At 40.0% G+C, this 15,676-nt stretch overlaps 1 protein-coding gene across 2 annotated transcripts in view; it reads left to right on the top strand.

Moving 5' to 3' along the window:
- LOC126291773 (trichohyalin-like) overlaps positions 1–15,676 on the top strand; it is a 214,171-nt gene that overhangs the window by 14,675 nt on the left and 183,820 nt on the right. For both annotated transcript variants that reach the window (XM_049985462.1, XM_049985461.1), the window contains exon 2: positions 3,264–3,319. In XM_049985462.1, coding sequence (XP_049841419.1) covers positions 3,314–3,319 — 6 coding nt within the window. In that variant the 5' untranslated portion in view covers positions 3,264–3,313. The remainder of the gene's footprint in view (positions 1–3,263; positions 3,320–15,676) is intronic.

The raw sequence follows: 15,676 nt of genomic DNA, 5'->3' as shown, positions 1-15,676 counted from the left end.
CATGTGACTATTTCCAGTAATTGTTCTGCAATCGTGTAGGAATAAAATAATGGTTCTTTCTATTTATGGGCATTAAGTTACATTTGTTTATGTTGTGAATCAGTTCCCAAACCCTGCAGCAAACATCAGTCCTCTGCGTGTCTTTTTGTATTTCGTTACGATATTTTAAAATTTCGGCTTTTCTGTACGCCAACAGCACCATCCGAGAAAAGTCTCATGAAACGTTCGACGTTAAATTTGTACACTAGTTCATATATATATATACATGGTCGTTGTTTCAACTTTAGAACGACGTATCTCGAAAACGACGCATCGTATGAAAAAAATGTTCTAGTTTAAAAGTGGTGAAGACTCCATTACAGTCGAATTACTGAAATTTTTAAGGCCAAAGATTATAAATGATCTGCAACTGTTTCTTGAGAACATCTTGAAAACCGAGTAGCTTCCAGAAGAGAGGAAAATAGTGTTAATCCATCAGTTACGTAAAAAGGCAAAGAAGCAAAATGTCATCAATTACAGAAAAGTGTCACTTCTGTCTGTGGTATACAAAATACTATCAAAAAAATGGCTCTGAGCACTATGGGACTCAACTGCTGTGGTCATCAGTCCCCTAGAACTCAGAACTACTTAAACCTAACTAACCTAAGGACATCACATACATCCATGCCGGAGGCAGGATTCGAACCTGCGACCGTAGCAGTCGCACGGTTCCGCACTGCGCGCCTAGAACCGCGAGACCACCGCGGTCGGCAAAATACTATCAAAATTTACTCTGGGTACAGCTGTAGAAACATTAGACAGACAATTGGGGAATATCAGAAAAGTTTTCGAAAGAGAAGATTCTGCACGGAACGGAATTTCAGCTTATATCAATGTTTGGCCACATAATGGTAAGCAGCTAACCTGTAGTAGTATCATTTATTGATTTCAAAAAAGGACTTGATTCTGTAGACAGAGAAACGATAGGGAAAAGCATTAAAGTATTTGTTGTTAAACCAAAGCTAGCAAACAGAATTCGTGGAAGTCTTACAAATACGGTATCTGAAGTTAAATTTATTGGAGAACTATCTCAGCCATTTGAAATTAAAACCGGTGTTAGACAAAGGGATAATTCATCACCTTTACTGTTTAGCTACCTTCTAGAAAACTTGTAAGGCTCTTGAATTTGGAGCTAAAGAATCACAGAATAGTTCTAGAAAGGAAAGCAAATGGAACTGCGTGGGTCTTGCAGACGAAGTTGCAATACTTTTAGAAAATCTGACATACACAGTTCAAATAAACCGTCTGGAAGAAACAGTAAATAGAACTGGTCTCAAAATTTCCGCTGAAAAAGCAAAATCCACGACAGACATAAAAAATGCACCAAAATTCATAGAAACACGAATAGGTAAAGTAGAGCAAGTTAATAAATTTAAATTTCTTGGGGAAACTGTACAAAAGAATAAATCAGAAAAATCTGCTATAGACGTAAAAGCTAATAAAATGGAGGGAGCATATGGTTCGACGAAAATATTTAAAACAAGAAACGTATATCTACAAAAACAAAACTAAATCACCGCACCACAGTGGCATGGCCAGAATGTTTATATGGAAATGAAGGCCTCACAGAGTACTCACTATAAGTTGGCCAGAATAGAGGTATTTGAAACACGGATTGTCAGAAAAATAATGGCAATAATGGCAATACAAACTACAGATTCCTGGAAAATGAGACGTAATGAAAAGATCTACAAAAATATAGAGGAAATATCAGTAGTACGCCTAAAAGAAGATTATCTTTTCTGGACACTATTACTGAATGATTGAGAATGGGTTCACGAAACAAATATTACTGTATTTCTAGAAGAAATAGCACAGATTACAGAAAGAAGGAAATATCTATAAAGAAACAACATCAAAGAATCGGAAATACCAGCCACTGATGTTTTCAAGAATAAGATATTAAACTGAAGAAAGTTTCAGTGCAGAAGAAGTAAGAAATTGGGAACAGAACTACATGGACAGAGGAAGGCAAAGACAATATGAAGAGAAGATGAAGGAGTACTGGAAAAATAGAAAACTAAAAGTAAAGAAGAGGGACTGAAGTTGGCCTTGCTGATCAATACGAAAATCATAACAATAATAATAAAGGGGACGTTTGTCTGTGCTGCAACAGGCCATCGCCCAACCGACTCTCCTGCATGGGCGGAGTCAGTTTTGTAGTTTGAAAATAGAAACTTCCCATTTTTTATAGTCATGGTTTACTCTACATCTACATAGATACTCTGCAAATCTCATTTAACTGCCTGGCAGAGGGTTCATCAAACCATTGTTTTCCAGCATACAAATTTTCTGTGTGGCTGTTTTTGCTATTAGGAACCGACCTATTTACAATGTAAGTGTAAACCTTCTTGTTTTAACGATTTATATACTGATGTTTGAAATTTAGTTTAGTGTTGCAAATTAGATTGTAAAGTACAATATGAATAGCCATTTAAATGTTTGATTGCAAGGGTTGCCCAGAAAGTAATGCACCGCATTTTTTTTCTTCAACAACTCTTTACTGAAAGTTATGAGATTTACACACACGAAAGAGTGATGTTTTGTCTACACACTTCATTTTTCCATGTAATCTCCATCCCGTTTTACGACCTTCCTCCAGCGCGAAACAAGGGCGCGTATGCTCTGTCGGTAGTAATCCTTGTCCTGGTGGTGGAGCCAGCACTGCGCTGTGTGAATAACCTCCTCATCGTCCTCGAAATGTCTTCCACGATTGACGTTCTTTAATCCTCGTATTGCGTCATCCCTCGCGAATTACATTAGTTCGCTGCAACAAGTCAGGTGCGACAGCCGTGGATGGTCTTCCCAACAAATCGTAGAGCTCCACCGAACCGCCTTCTGATCACCTCATCCCTGTGCCCAGCGACTAACCGTACTTCTGTTGACAGCAGATGCTCCATAGACTTTGCACAACCGTTTGCCAATATTCTCCACAGTTTCTTTTCTCTACAGCGAGAAATTCAATGACAGCACGTTGCTTGTAACGAACATCACCTACAGACGCCATTCTGAAACTGTCCTGCAGCTACGCTGTCTGTCGGAAGTGACGGAAACTTGGCACACCCACACAGGAGACGTCAAACAATACATTCCCATTCGTAGCATTATTTTCGGCTGAGAGAAAAAAATGCAGCGCATTAATTTCTGGGCAACCCTCGTAGAAACTACGTTTTGCGTGATCCAGCAGCAAAGATTTTGATGTAATAGTTTTCTGTTCTCATCAGGATCCTTGATATCGGTGGGTCCCCTTGTTTCTCACCAGAGGGAGTGCTTAATGTCGGTGAGTATCCATGGCAGTTACGGCTGTAATTATCAGTTCATCGAAATTTTGCCTTATTGCAATGTTTGTAGCTTGTATTCCGCCGGTAGCTGCATAGCGGCAAGTGCTAGAGTTACAACGGTTGCGTGGAAACACACACCGAAATCAGTCACCTTGATGGTATACATTCCGATGGTTTGGGGACTCACCACGATCAACTCCACAGGGGTTTATTTTCCAGAAATGTTAATGCCTAACCATATTATTTCTACTGTACAATCAGATTTGCAACTCCCAAGTAACGTTTGAACATCTGTATCAACCGTCAGACCACAAAGCTTTTACACTTACACTGTAAATGAAATACAGAATCAGATGTTTCCAAAAATAGCCTCATTGGGTATCTGTCGATTACAGTGCCATCTACCACGAATGGGAAAGGGCTCCCATTTGAAAATTCAAAGTTGACCCACCGGCGCAGGAGGGGTTTGTTAGGGCTTGGCCCGTTGTAACAAAACTAACATTAACTTTTCAATTACAACATTTTTTTCGTACGATGCATCGTTATCTAGATATTTGGTTGTCTCAAGTTAAGCCATCCTCCCTTGGGGTCGGCCCGAATCTGCTTCAACGTTTGAAGATTTCTCTCCGATAAGAATGACATGCTGTGCGGTATTTGCTACAAACTCCACAGTCGAGTCACAATTGAAGGACTTATTTCAGTAGTGGTACAAGTCCATTTTTGTTCATTCTGAGGTACAGAGTCCTAAAGTTAAATGAGCGCTGAAAAATCTGCAGTTCAGATACCAGAAATATTCAAGTATAGGACTCCATGTTCCAGAATGAACAAAAATGGACTTGTAACACAAGCCCTTCAATTCTGGTCTGGTATTCCGTACGCTCGTATTTTATTCTAGCCCCTTTCGGTAGGCCGGCCAGGGTGGCCGAGTGGTTCTAGGCGCTTCAGACAGGAACCGCGCGATCGCTACGGTCGCAGGTTCGTATCCTGCCTCGGACATCGATGTGTGTGATGTCCTTAGGTTAGTTAGGTTTAAGTTCTAGGGGATTGATGACTTCAGAAGTTAAGTCCCATAGTGCTCAGTGCCATTTGAACTCAACCCTTTCGGTAGTCAAGAAACATGACATCAATCTGGGATCCGGTATCAACTGCCTTCTGGGTCTCGTCGACGAACCGAGAGAACTTTTTGGAATCTAAGTCCGTTCCTACGCAGGAGATGTTAGGGCGCTAAGAACGTCGCACTATCCCAGCATGAAACGTTTCCGTGAGTTTTAATTCAAACGAAGCCTCTGCGCTGACTAACCTGGCTTCATCTGCATTTACGTGTACCTCGGTCCGTAGCTTAATGACATCCCAAGCTGATTACGAATGACGTCATAAACAACGAAAAATGCGTCATAAACGGAGTAGTTCTGTGTATGTGACGTGTGACAACACTTGTTGGTATCTATATCTAGAAGAGTGAAACCCTCTGGGGCTCATTGCCGTATCGGGAAGTCTTGCATAACACTGCTAGTCCCTTCTTATCGCCAAACCAAGATATCTGTGGGAGATTAAGCCGGAATCCATCACCTTCCAGGTAACAGTCACGCGCAAAAAATATTGTTCGAGAAAGAAGAGACGTGCTTTAGTGCTGTCTGATACTTTTGTTTTATTTTTACAGTTATTTAGCAAATTTCACGGCGCAATCCGCACATCTTTCCAATACACAGCAGCTGTGCGATAAACAGTTGACAGGAGAAGAGAAACTTTTGAACTACGGTCCTACAGAATGCTGCAAAGATTGGATTCTGTTCAGTGATTCGTAGACCAATATAGTATGGGAATAGAAGACAGGAAAAGAAAAGCTGTACCTTTGAATCACGTTTCCAAAAATCTGTCATGCAGGAGAATCGTGTAGACAGACGTAGTTTGCGGTAGCAGGAACTCCCTTACGGAGGACATGGAAACAGCCACCCCTGGCGTTGAAATGCAGCTGAAAGAGTTGAAAATAATAAGTTTCCAGGTGCAGATGGAATCCCACTTCGGTTCTACAGAGAGTCCTCCTCAGCATTGGCTCCATACTTAGCTCGCGTTTATCATGTATATCTCTCACATCAGGTACTCCCAAACGACTGAAAAAAGGCACAACACATTTCGACAGGATGTAGAGTGGAATTAGCAGATCAAGCTTTCCATGGGCACCCACATAAGGAAACGTCATCCAGCGACGCTACAGAATGTTTCAGCACCTGTAAATGTATATATGTACAGGGCAATTCCGTGATGATGTTACAAACTTTCAGTGACGATAGAGAAGGATAAATATATGAAATTGAGGTAAGGGTACAAAATTGTTAAGACTTTCGTGGCCACTTGTTGACAAACTGCTTATTTGCTTCTGTCTCGGGTTCTTCGGCCGACGTTCGTGTGATGATTTTGCTGACGTTTCGCCAGCACGAGTGGCTGGCATTGTCAAAGCTTCACCCTCCATTGCCGGAGGTGAACTGGAGCCGGGCTCGCGGCCGCAGACTATATGTACCTTGCGCGCCAACGTCCGAGGGCTTCTCCGCGGTCATTTCCGCGGTCATTTCCGGTGCGTTTCTCCTCTTGCTACCTGCTACGGTCGTTCTCTGCAGTACGGGAAGCCAGGAGCCGTTTACCTTAAGGCTTTCTTCTTTCTTGTTGAAGCTGTTCCCGTGTTTGTGTATTTCTACAGCTTCTCTGTACAAGCGGGTGTGATAGTGCTTCTCTACAGCCAGAACTTCCGTGTCGGTGAATTTTATTACATGTACCTGGTCGGTCTCACTCAGTGCGTGTTCTGCCACGTCCGATTTTTCCACCTGTCCCAACCTGCAATGTCGCTTATGTTCTTTGATCCTGGTGTTGATTGATCTTCCAGTCATTCCGACATAAACTTTCCCGCATGTGCATGGTAAGCGGTATATTCCTGACATTGCAAGTGGGTCCCTTTTATCCTTTGCCGATCTAAGACATTCTTTGATCTTCCTTGTCGGTTTGAAAATTGTCTTTACGCCGTGCTTGTGTAATATACGGCCGATTCTGTCCGTCACTCTGGGAATGTATGGCAGAAAGGCCGTACCCGACATTTCTTTTTCTGGTTTCTTACTTCGCCGGTGGTTTGGCTCTGTTACACTTCTAATATCATTTGTGGAGTACCCATTGCTCCTCAGAACACTTTCCAGGTGTTGCATTTCGCGTTTAAGGTGCTGCGGCTCACATATTCGTGCTGCTCGCGTTACGAGCGTCTGAATCATGCCTCTTTTCTGGCTCGGGTGGTGGTTTGACAGTTTGTGCAGATATCGGTCCGTGTGCGTCGGTTTTCGGTACACGCTATGTCCTAGGTTTTGGCCATCCCTTGTGACCAGCACATCTAGAAATGGTAGTTTTTTGTCCTTTTCCACTTTCATGGTAAATTTTATGTTGGCGTGGAGGTTGTTCAAGTGTCTTAGGAAGTCACCGAAGTCGAAAGTTACACACGAAAACTGTTCTGATAACCTCTGACAGTGGAATACATGTTCTAGTACTGTTCTGCTAACATTGTAGGGTATGCAACTTCCAGAAATGGTAGTATAGACTAAAACAAGGAAAAAGGTCCAGTGAATATGAGGAGCTATGACCACAGCTTCATCTGCGCTACTGAACAAGGACTCACAGGTCTCAAGGTATGCATTTTAGTGCCCATGTTTACTGGACAGTTTTTCTTGTCTTGGTCTACACTACCACCTCTGAAAGGTGCATAGCATAGAATCTTGGCAACAACAGTACCGGTGCATGTATTCCACTGTTAGAGGTATCGGAACAATTTTCGCTTATAACTTTCGACTCGTTCGTTTCCGATACAAGGACCTTTGTCTCGAATTGATACATTTGTCCTTCTGAATCATATTAGAAAGTTTGTTACATCACTACGGAATCACTCGGTATATACATACATTTACACGCGCCAACGCCTATAACTTTGACGCGCGTCTTTCGATGATGTTTTCGGACACGGACTGTTGCGTGAAACTTCATCTAGTAAGTACCCTCTACAATCTCTAGAAGTGTATAACATGAATTGTGAATCGCCCTGTGTAAGAATGGTGGAAGATCGTAACCAAAAATTACGGACCAATATCCTTAATGTAGGTAACCTGAGGAATTCTTGAGCATAATATAAGTTCTAACATCCTAGAGGGAACGTTGGAGGCAAAGGTATCGCCAGGAAGTGTAATAACACCGCTCTTGTCCAATACGTACAAAGACTATCTGGCAGGTAGAATGAGCAGCATTCTGGAAAGGATTGTTAATCTCACTGTCGTGTACAGGAAAGTCTCGTGAGAGGGTACAAGATGATTTGGATAGAATTTCTATTTGGTGTGACCACTGACACATTACTCTAAATGTGACGGAATGTAAGTTAGTGAAACTGAACCGGAAAAACAATGCTATTATGTTCGAATTGTAGTATTAATGGTGTGCTGACGATTAAATATTTATGAGTAACGATGTGAAGCGGTATTAAAAATAAGGAGCGCATAAGGATGTTAGTAAGAAAGGCGGATGGACGTCTGAGGCTTATTGCGATAATTTTAGGAAAGTGTGGGTCATCTGTAGAGGAATCTGCGTATAGAATGCTTGTGCGACCCATTGTTGTTAATGTTCTAGTGTTTGGGATCCGCTCCAGGTCGGATTAAAGGAAGACATTGAAGCAATTCAGAGGTGGATGACTAGATTTGTTTCTGGTATGTTCGATAACGAAAATGCTCCGTGAAGTCAAATGGCAATCCCTGGAGGAAAGATGACATCTTTTTCGCCAAACAATATTCAGAAAATGTATAGAAAAGGCATTTACAGCCAACTGTCACCTTCGTATATCTCACGTAAGGACCGCGGAGGCAAGATAAGGGAAATAGGACCTCGTATGGAAGCATATAGACAGTCGTTTTTGCCTGACTCCATTTGTGAGGGGAAAATAAAATGACTATCAGCGGTACAAACTACAGTCTGTCATGCACCGTAAGGTGGCTTGCGCATTATGTATATAGATGTTGTAGTACCTCGAATAAGCAATGATTAGGTATTGGATCGAAATGGAGAGAAAGGAAATTTGTAGCACAATCTAACTAAACGAAGGGATTGGTTGACGGGACACATCTTGAATCGTCATCGAACTGGAGGAAAGTGTCTGTGCGGAAGGGTGTGGGTGGGAGCTTTAAAACTGTAGAGGGTCACCAGAAAATGAATTTAGTGACCACGTTCGAGTGGGTGTAGACTGCAGTTGTTGTGCAGAACCTGAGAGGCCTGAACCGGATAGAGCTACATTAAACAATCTTCGCACCGAAGACCACAACAGAAAAATGGTTAAAATGGCTCTGAGCACTATGGGACTTAACATCTGAGGTCATCAGTCCCCTAGACTTACAACTACTTAAACCTAACTAACCTAAGGACATCACACACATCCATGCCCAAGGCAGGATTCGAACCTGCGACCATAGCAGTAGCGTGGTTCCGAACTGAAGCGCCTAGAACCGCTCTACCACAGCGGCCGGCGCCACAACAGAAACTACGACATTAACAAACTATAGTGTTTCACACTATTATGTCACAATAACAGAACACACATTCAATTCATAACTAACTGCAGTCATTGTGACAGATTCTCCTTTCAGTATGGAAATTGTTGACCTTTCTCTTCGTTACTCTACTGTCTACGAACCCGGGTTTTTTGCACCCCAAAGAGACGATACACCTTTTTTTACGTTTTGTATTCTCAAACAGATTTTTAATTTGATTTCATACGAGTGAAGATCGGAAAGCAACGCAAAATAATATGATCACCAAAAAGTTTAATAGGTAACATAAAAAACAAATGAACTTACATCTTATACCTACTATTCTACATACTCACCAACGTTGGCAAGACATTTTTCCCATTGTGGCACCCGTTTCAATATGCCCTATTCATAGAAGGACAGCCATTTGCGTACTGCTAATTAAACTTCCCCATTGAAACGTCCCCTTTAGAAAAATTGTGCACGACTGTGCTTAAACTGACACACAATAGTTTTTAGCGCAACGCAATCTGACTTTCAATAATCCCTACAAGAGAATGGCCCTGACTAACATTAACCTATATGTTTCACAAATCACTTACCTCACAAAAATCTTCGTTACTCGAACTACTGCAATACAGCGAGCGCCACTACTGCCAGCTAAATAAAAGATTCAAACTACTGAGGTCACTAACTACTGATAGGCACAGTTAGCAAATGAAAGATTTTAATAGAGAACAAACAATGTATTTACCTTTATAGTCATAATATATATATAAGTTCATGACATCAATTCTTACAAATTTCAAAACTCCGCCATCTCTCTACCCACGTCCACCACTGCTGGCAGCTCACCTCCAACTGCGCAACGCTACGCGCTGTTAGCATCCAGCTGCCGCTGCCCAACACTACAATGGCAGACAACAATGCAAACCAGCCACAGACTGCGCACAGCACAGCCAGTCATTTTTCATACAGAGCGCTACGTGGCGTTACCAATAAGAAAATGTAAACAGCCTACTTACATAGCCGCCATGCTCCCCCCAAAAAAATTTACAAATTGTTTTGGGCCGTGGCCAATACAGATTTGAAAAATTTTTTCATAATTACAGTAACAAAGAAATGAAATGCATTCACTTCGCGATACAACGTTGGTCAAAAGCTAAAATTCTCTCACAGTCCATAAAGACAGTCCTGATCGTTCATCATAGTAAAATTGCAGTGTTTCTTTCAAAGTCTGAGCAATAAAAGAAATTGCACTTGGAAGTAGTGGATTTCTAAGCAGTCTTGAAGAAGTAGTGTTGTCCTTCCAACGAAAGACAGTGCTGACTCTTGACATGCAGACAGGTAATAGGCCACAGCAGAGTCCGTCGACGTTGAAGACTATCGGTAGGTAGGTCATGACAGAGCAGACCCACTGTAGTCCTGGTAGAGATTACTATTGGTGGGCCACCAGAGGTGCAAACCCATTGCAGTCCTTGTAGAAATGATGGTATTGGTGGGTCATCAAAGGTGTAGACCCACTGTAGTCCTTGTAGAGATGGCCAGCAGTCATCTGTTTGACTGTGCAGGCGCACAATCACCATTGAAGAGTCTTGCGGATAATATAGCAAGTCCATAACCACCACTTGTGCACTCACAAAAATTGTTTTTGAAATGTCCTTACAACCAGCAATGCTGTTATCCAGTCCCTTACTGAATTATTAACACACGTGCAAACACTATCAGTCCCTACTTCTCACATATTGTCCATATACTATGACCAACAGAAACGTGTGCAGTGAAATGTAATTTACAAGTTACTTAATTTGATGGACTGGTGTCAATTACAATTTTATAATATGAGAATACAATAACAAAGGCACAAAATACATCATTAAAGAACATAACAATACAGATAACTTTTGCAGTAATACAGGCTTTACAAAAGAATCGAAATAACAAATACATCAGTGTTACAAAAATTACGACATAAGTACATACATAAAAGATCAGAATAACTTTTGAAACATCAACTTCACACATGAGCATTAGAACAAAACAGAATAAATAATGTGTAAACATCTTTACAAAGTAAATAACATGTTATTAACGCAAATTATATTTGAGGATAACAGTATTCCTCATCATAGTGAATGTAGCTTAGTATTAGAACAGAAAAAATTCTATGAAACAGTACACAGAGACAGGAAGAAAACAAATACACAAGGAAACACAAACACATAGTGGAATAACACAAAAGGAAAGGACAGGGTTTGTTTTACTGCAGTATTTTGCAAACAAAACTTTCTTTACTTCTCGGAGATCTCCCTTCATTCTTCATTATTTCCAAAAAGTCCTATCTATACCTGCTTTCTGTACTTTTCTCATATAACCTCTCAGTGCATTTCTTCAAATCCATCGCAACTCATTCTCTTATATAGGCTACCCCCTCTTAAGCTAACTTAAATCTACTGAGCTCAGATGCTTAACTAAGGGACGACGCAGTGCAGCAGCACAAAACAATTTACACAAACAGCAATGATAAAAAAATGGAAATTGGCAAAAAAAAGGCAGCAATATTACAACTAATATAAGGCAATGCGCAGAAAACAAGAAAAATAAATCAGTAATAAAATTGGCTTAACCTAGTAATACAAAGTGACATTCAGTAGCACTATGAATGGCAAACAGCAGCAGCAAATGCTATAACTTATACCTAAACATGACAAAGCTCAAGCAGAAAAATGTTACACTAAAGACAAAAATGCAGATAAGGACAATGTGTATTCACATCTTAATGTCTATGCAATTAAAGTGGTGCACCACAAAAACTAATGCTACAACAAATTACCAAGTACTTGAAAAGAAAATTATATATACAGTTACTGTTATTAGTCGCTTCTTATTGCTCTTTCCATTCCAAGAGCTCCTTTTTAGAAGAATGTGGATCATAAAATAATTATTTAATAGATCTGTCGACAGAAAGTGTTCACATTAGCAAATGCATTTAATTTTATAAAACCAGTGCTGCAACACAGCTGGAAAACAGATATCAAATGAAATAAGCAACTATTGACAAAGCATAAAAATATCATTCAATAGTCATGTGACATTCCATAAGTTAGTAGAATTCTCTCAACTCTCGTAGAACGACGTTTGTTATAATCAGGTGTCAGATGTAAGTATCTTTCTCAGTAATGAGCGTGTCGTATTTGCGGTGCTTTCTACAAAGGAATGTCAATAGCGAGGATAATGGCCTCCTTTTTTTTTACCTGTGCCTCTGAAAGGCACACACTAATGGCTTTCTTTTGTCAGGTGGTTGTCGCGCAGCTGGGTGCCCACGACGCATTACGTGCAGGTGGTCACTTACCTTTCTTACTGAGAAAATTACGACAGCAGTTTCCGCTACAGTGACAGTCCCATATAAAAATATTTTCACAGGTTGAGAATTTGCGTTACAAATCTGTAGAAACAATACCCTATAAATATAACAGTGTCCAAAAAAATTTCGTCGGTATTGTAATACATTCACGCATTTACATACATTTCACAACTCTTAAAATACGATTCTTGGTTTCCAACAACCTTTTTCACAAACCAGAGTCCCTAACCACTACTTATTATTCCTTGCTTTATTACACATATACATATTTGTCGATACTTCTTCAATATTTCATCATAATAGATGCATAGCATAATCAAATAACTCATATAGCATCAGCTTATTGATTATAAACATACCATAACAGCATAATACACATCGTCATCATAACATCATAAAACCTCAGCCAAATCTCAAAATCATCGTAGCTTCCTCCAATAATTTAAAAACCTAAAAAAAATTCTCTGTTCATGTCAAGTGTCATCTGCCTCAAACGTACTTTAAAAATGATGATCCCATACTAAATACATCATTCAAAGCTCTTATAGTATCACAATGGTTCTGAAAAAATATAAACAGTTCACAAAGTACAGACAAAATACAATTTCGTAAGTGTGAAGTTATCCAACTGTGTAATTACGTAATCATGTGTCACTGATGTAGTAAAAAAAATTGTTTGTCTCTCAATTAAATTATCAGATAGCTGTGTAATTTATGTGTTAGAGAAATATGGTACCGATGTGTAAAGTAGTATAAGCTAGTAACATATTAGCTAGCGCTCCCTGTGCTTGCCATACACATGGTACACAAAGTAAGCGTGTACCCCCCTGAGGATTAATGTAATTATATCCTCAGGTGTTCCAGATTACAGCAATGGAATGAAATGTATCAAGAAAAACCTTTGTATCATTGTACTTCAAATATCTTTAAAAATAGATGTTTTAAGTACAAAATTAATCACTCAAATACGTGTACTGTAGCGATAAACTGTGCGTCTTGTTGTAAGATAATTATGTGGGAGTGTCGTAGTTATCGTCCTCTGTAAGCAAAGTTCTGCTGAAGTCAATGTACTTACCTCGTAATAAAGGAAGTGAATTGCTTTGCGTATAAATATCTTAGTTATTACGCTTATTGCCGTGATGAAGACAGTACTGTACTGTAACGTATTGTTGTGCTACAGAAAAGACTGTCTCTTTGTAGCTATACCACAAAGTTACCACTAAAACATGTTTTACTTCCCAGAATAATTCAGAAAAACTGTGCAGATATAAAACAGATACAGTGCAAAAGCAACACTGTAAATTGTCACTCATTAGTAGCGTCGTGATAAAATCGTGTAGCTGTCACAGAAACCAAATGCTAAGTCATCTTTAATCTCACAGAAAGTACTTCAAATAAAAAATGTCTTTTCAACTAAACCAAAATGTTGCGTTAAAACCTCATTAACAGTATATGTTCTAAGTATGTAAGCCTTATAGTCGTTACGTAATCGTGCAACTAACAAGCAAGAATGTACAAATAGCAACACTGTGTCGTCTGTTCACTATAACAATGCATTCGTAATTTCCGTTTAAAAATGTTCCCTAGGTTCTAGACTGTATAGTTAACTTCAAAACATTGTTGCATGTTAACAGTTTCTCAGTGTGACAAAGCATACTAGAAATGTGAAGTGAAATGTTTTATGGCAAAGACAAAGTTAAAAAGCAGATTATCTTTCAATAAACGGTTTTACATGTGAAATGTGGTGTAAACCATTACTCTTTGTAGTACTCAAAGTTTCAACTTGAACGCAATTATCATGCGGTGTACGTCGGTAAAGAATACTGGAACTTTTCTCAAGGTTAGCGTCTATGTTATTTTTCGCTAAGCCAGCCGACGCACGTGGCTGCCTGCGGTGCGAGTCATTGTCTGTCTCTTTGTTGGCGCGCGCCGTTATTGGGATTAGGAGACCTAACTTCTACAAATTCACCTTGACGAGAGGGCCCCGCCCTGTTTGAATCCCGCCAGTTCTGATGCAATTCAGGTCTGTCGTTACGATCATATCGTCTGTCGTCATGTCGGTAGATTCCATAGTTTCATTCTTGTCGGTCACGTGGTCGAGAATTTCTCTCTGAATCGTAACTGCGCGCTGGACCGTTGCGTCTGAAGTTATTCCGTCTCCCGTGATAATAATTATTTTGGTTCCCATACTGACTGTTTCTCTGATTGTCTCTGTGATATTCATTACTACGGAAATGCGATCTTTCTCTGTAATTATTACTAACCTGCCAACGGTTGTCATACGGGTGGTGTCTGTTTTGGTCACGATTTGCGTTGTAAGAATAGCTGTGTCGTGTCCAGTTATTATTTCTTTCATCACGGAGTTGCGACGGATGTGACCTGTAATTGTTGTGTTCCTGTTTTCGCATTCCGCGATTGTCAGTGTCAATTTCTAATTCTTGTAAGAGTCCCTGAAAAGCTTCAATGTCGTCTTTGCAACGGCCTGCCAAAATAATATGCCGTAAATGTTCAGGCAATTTGATTAAGCAAATGCGGATGAGTTCTGACGGGCTGTTTGGGTTTGAAAGATACTGATTCTTATGTAACATGTCTTCAAAATATTTCACAAGACTTGAAAATTCAGATTGTTCGAAATTTTTCATCATTATGATGCCATGTTTTACTCGGTATTCTGAGGCTTGAGACCAATATGCTGAGAGGAAGGCGTGGTAAAATTCTCCTTCACTGTGGCAATCGTGAATGACCGATCGCATTCTTACAGCTGCTTCATTCTCTAAATAGCCACACATAAATTCTAATCTGTGCTCTAATGACCAATTGGGGGGGGGGGGGGGGGGGGGAACAATGAGAGAATTGATGAAGCCACGCTTGTGGATGAATGTCGTTGCCAGAATTCCTGAATGTTTTGAATTTACGTGTAGTAATGAACAGCTTATAGTCAAAATCATCGTGTCGGCGGGTTGCATGTCGGTCATTGTTACGTCGTTTCGGCGGTTCCATCTCAAAATTCGGTGTACTCTGCCAATTTCTTTCATAATCTCCAAAGTGCCCTGTGTTATTATTTTGTGGCGGTTCCGTATTTTTATGTCCCTCTTCCCGTATTGGTGTGCGAGAGTCCTCTGAAATACGTAATTCTTGTATTACCTGTGTCAGCTGATCTTGTACTTCCCGGATTTCTCTTTGGTGTTGCGTATTAATTTGATTTTGATTTTGTTTGAATTTCCTAATTTGTTCGAACTCTTCTGTGTCATTAAAGACTACCGGTTTTGTGTCATTCAGATTATCATCTACCTTCGTAGATAAATTATTTAGCTGATCCAAAAGTTCAACTACTTTCTCTGATAATGAACTAATGTCCTCCATGTGTCTTTCTGAACCAATTTTCAGAGTATCTACTGTGTCCTTTAAGTTTTCTTGAGTTTTTGCAAGTTGCATAACAGAATCGGTAGATGCAA

The sequence above is a fragment of the Schistocerca gregaria genome, chromosome 9 (assembly GCF_023897955.1).
Source record: "Schistocerca gregaria isolate iqSchGreg1 chromosome 9, iqSchGreg1.2, whole genome shotgun sequence".
Taxonomy (NCBI): domain Eukaryota; kingdom Metazoa; phylum Arthropoda; class Insecta; order Orthoptera; family Acrididae; genus Schistocerca; species Schistocerca gregaria.
The sequence above is the reverse complement of the archived record's forward strand: the minus strand, read 5'-3'. Positions and strand labels throughout refer to the sequence as shown.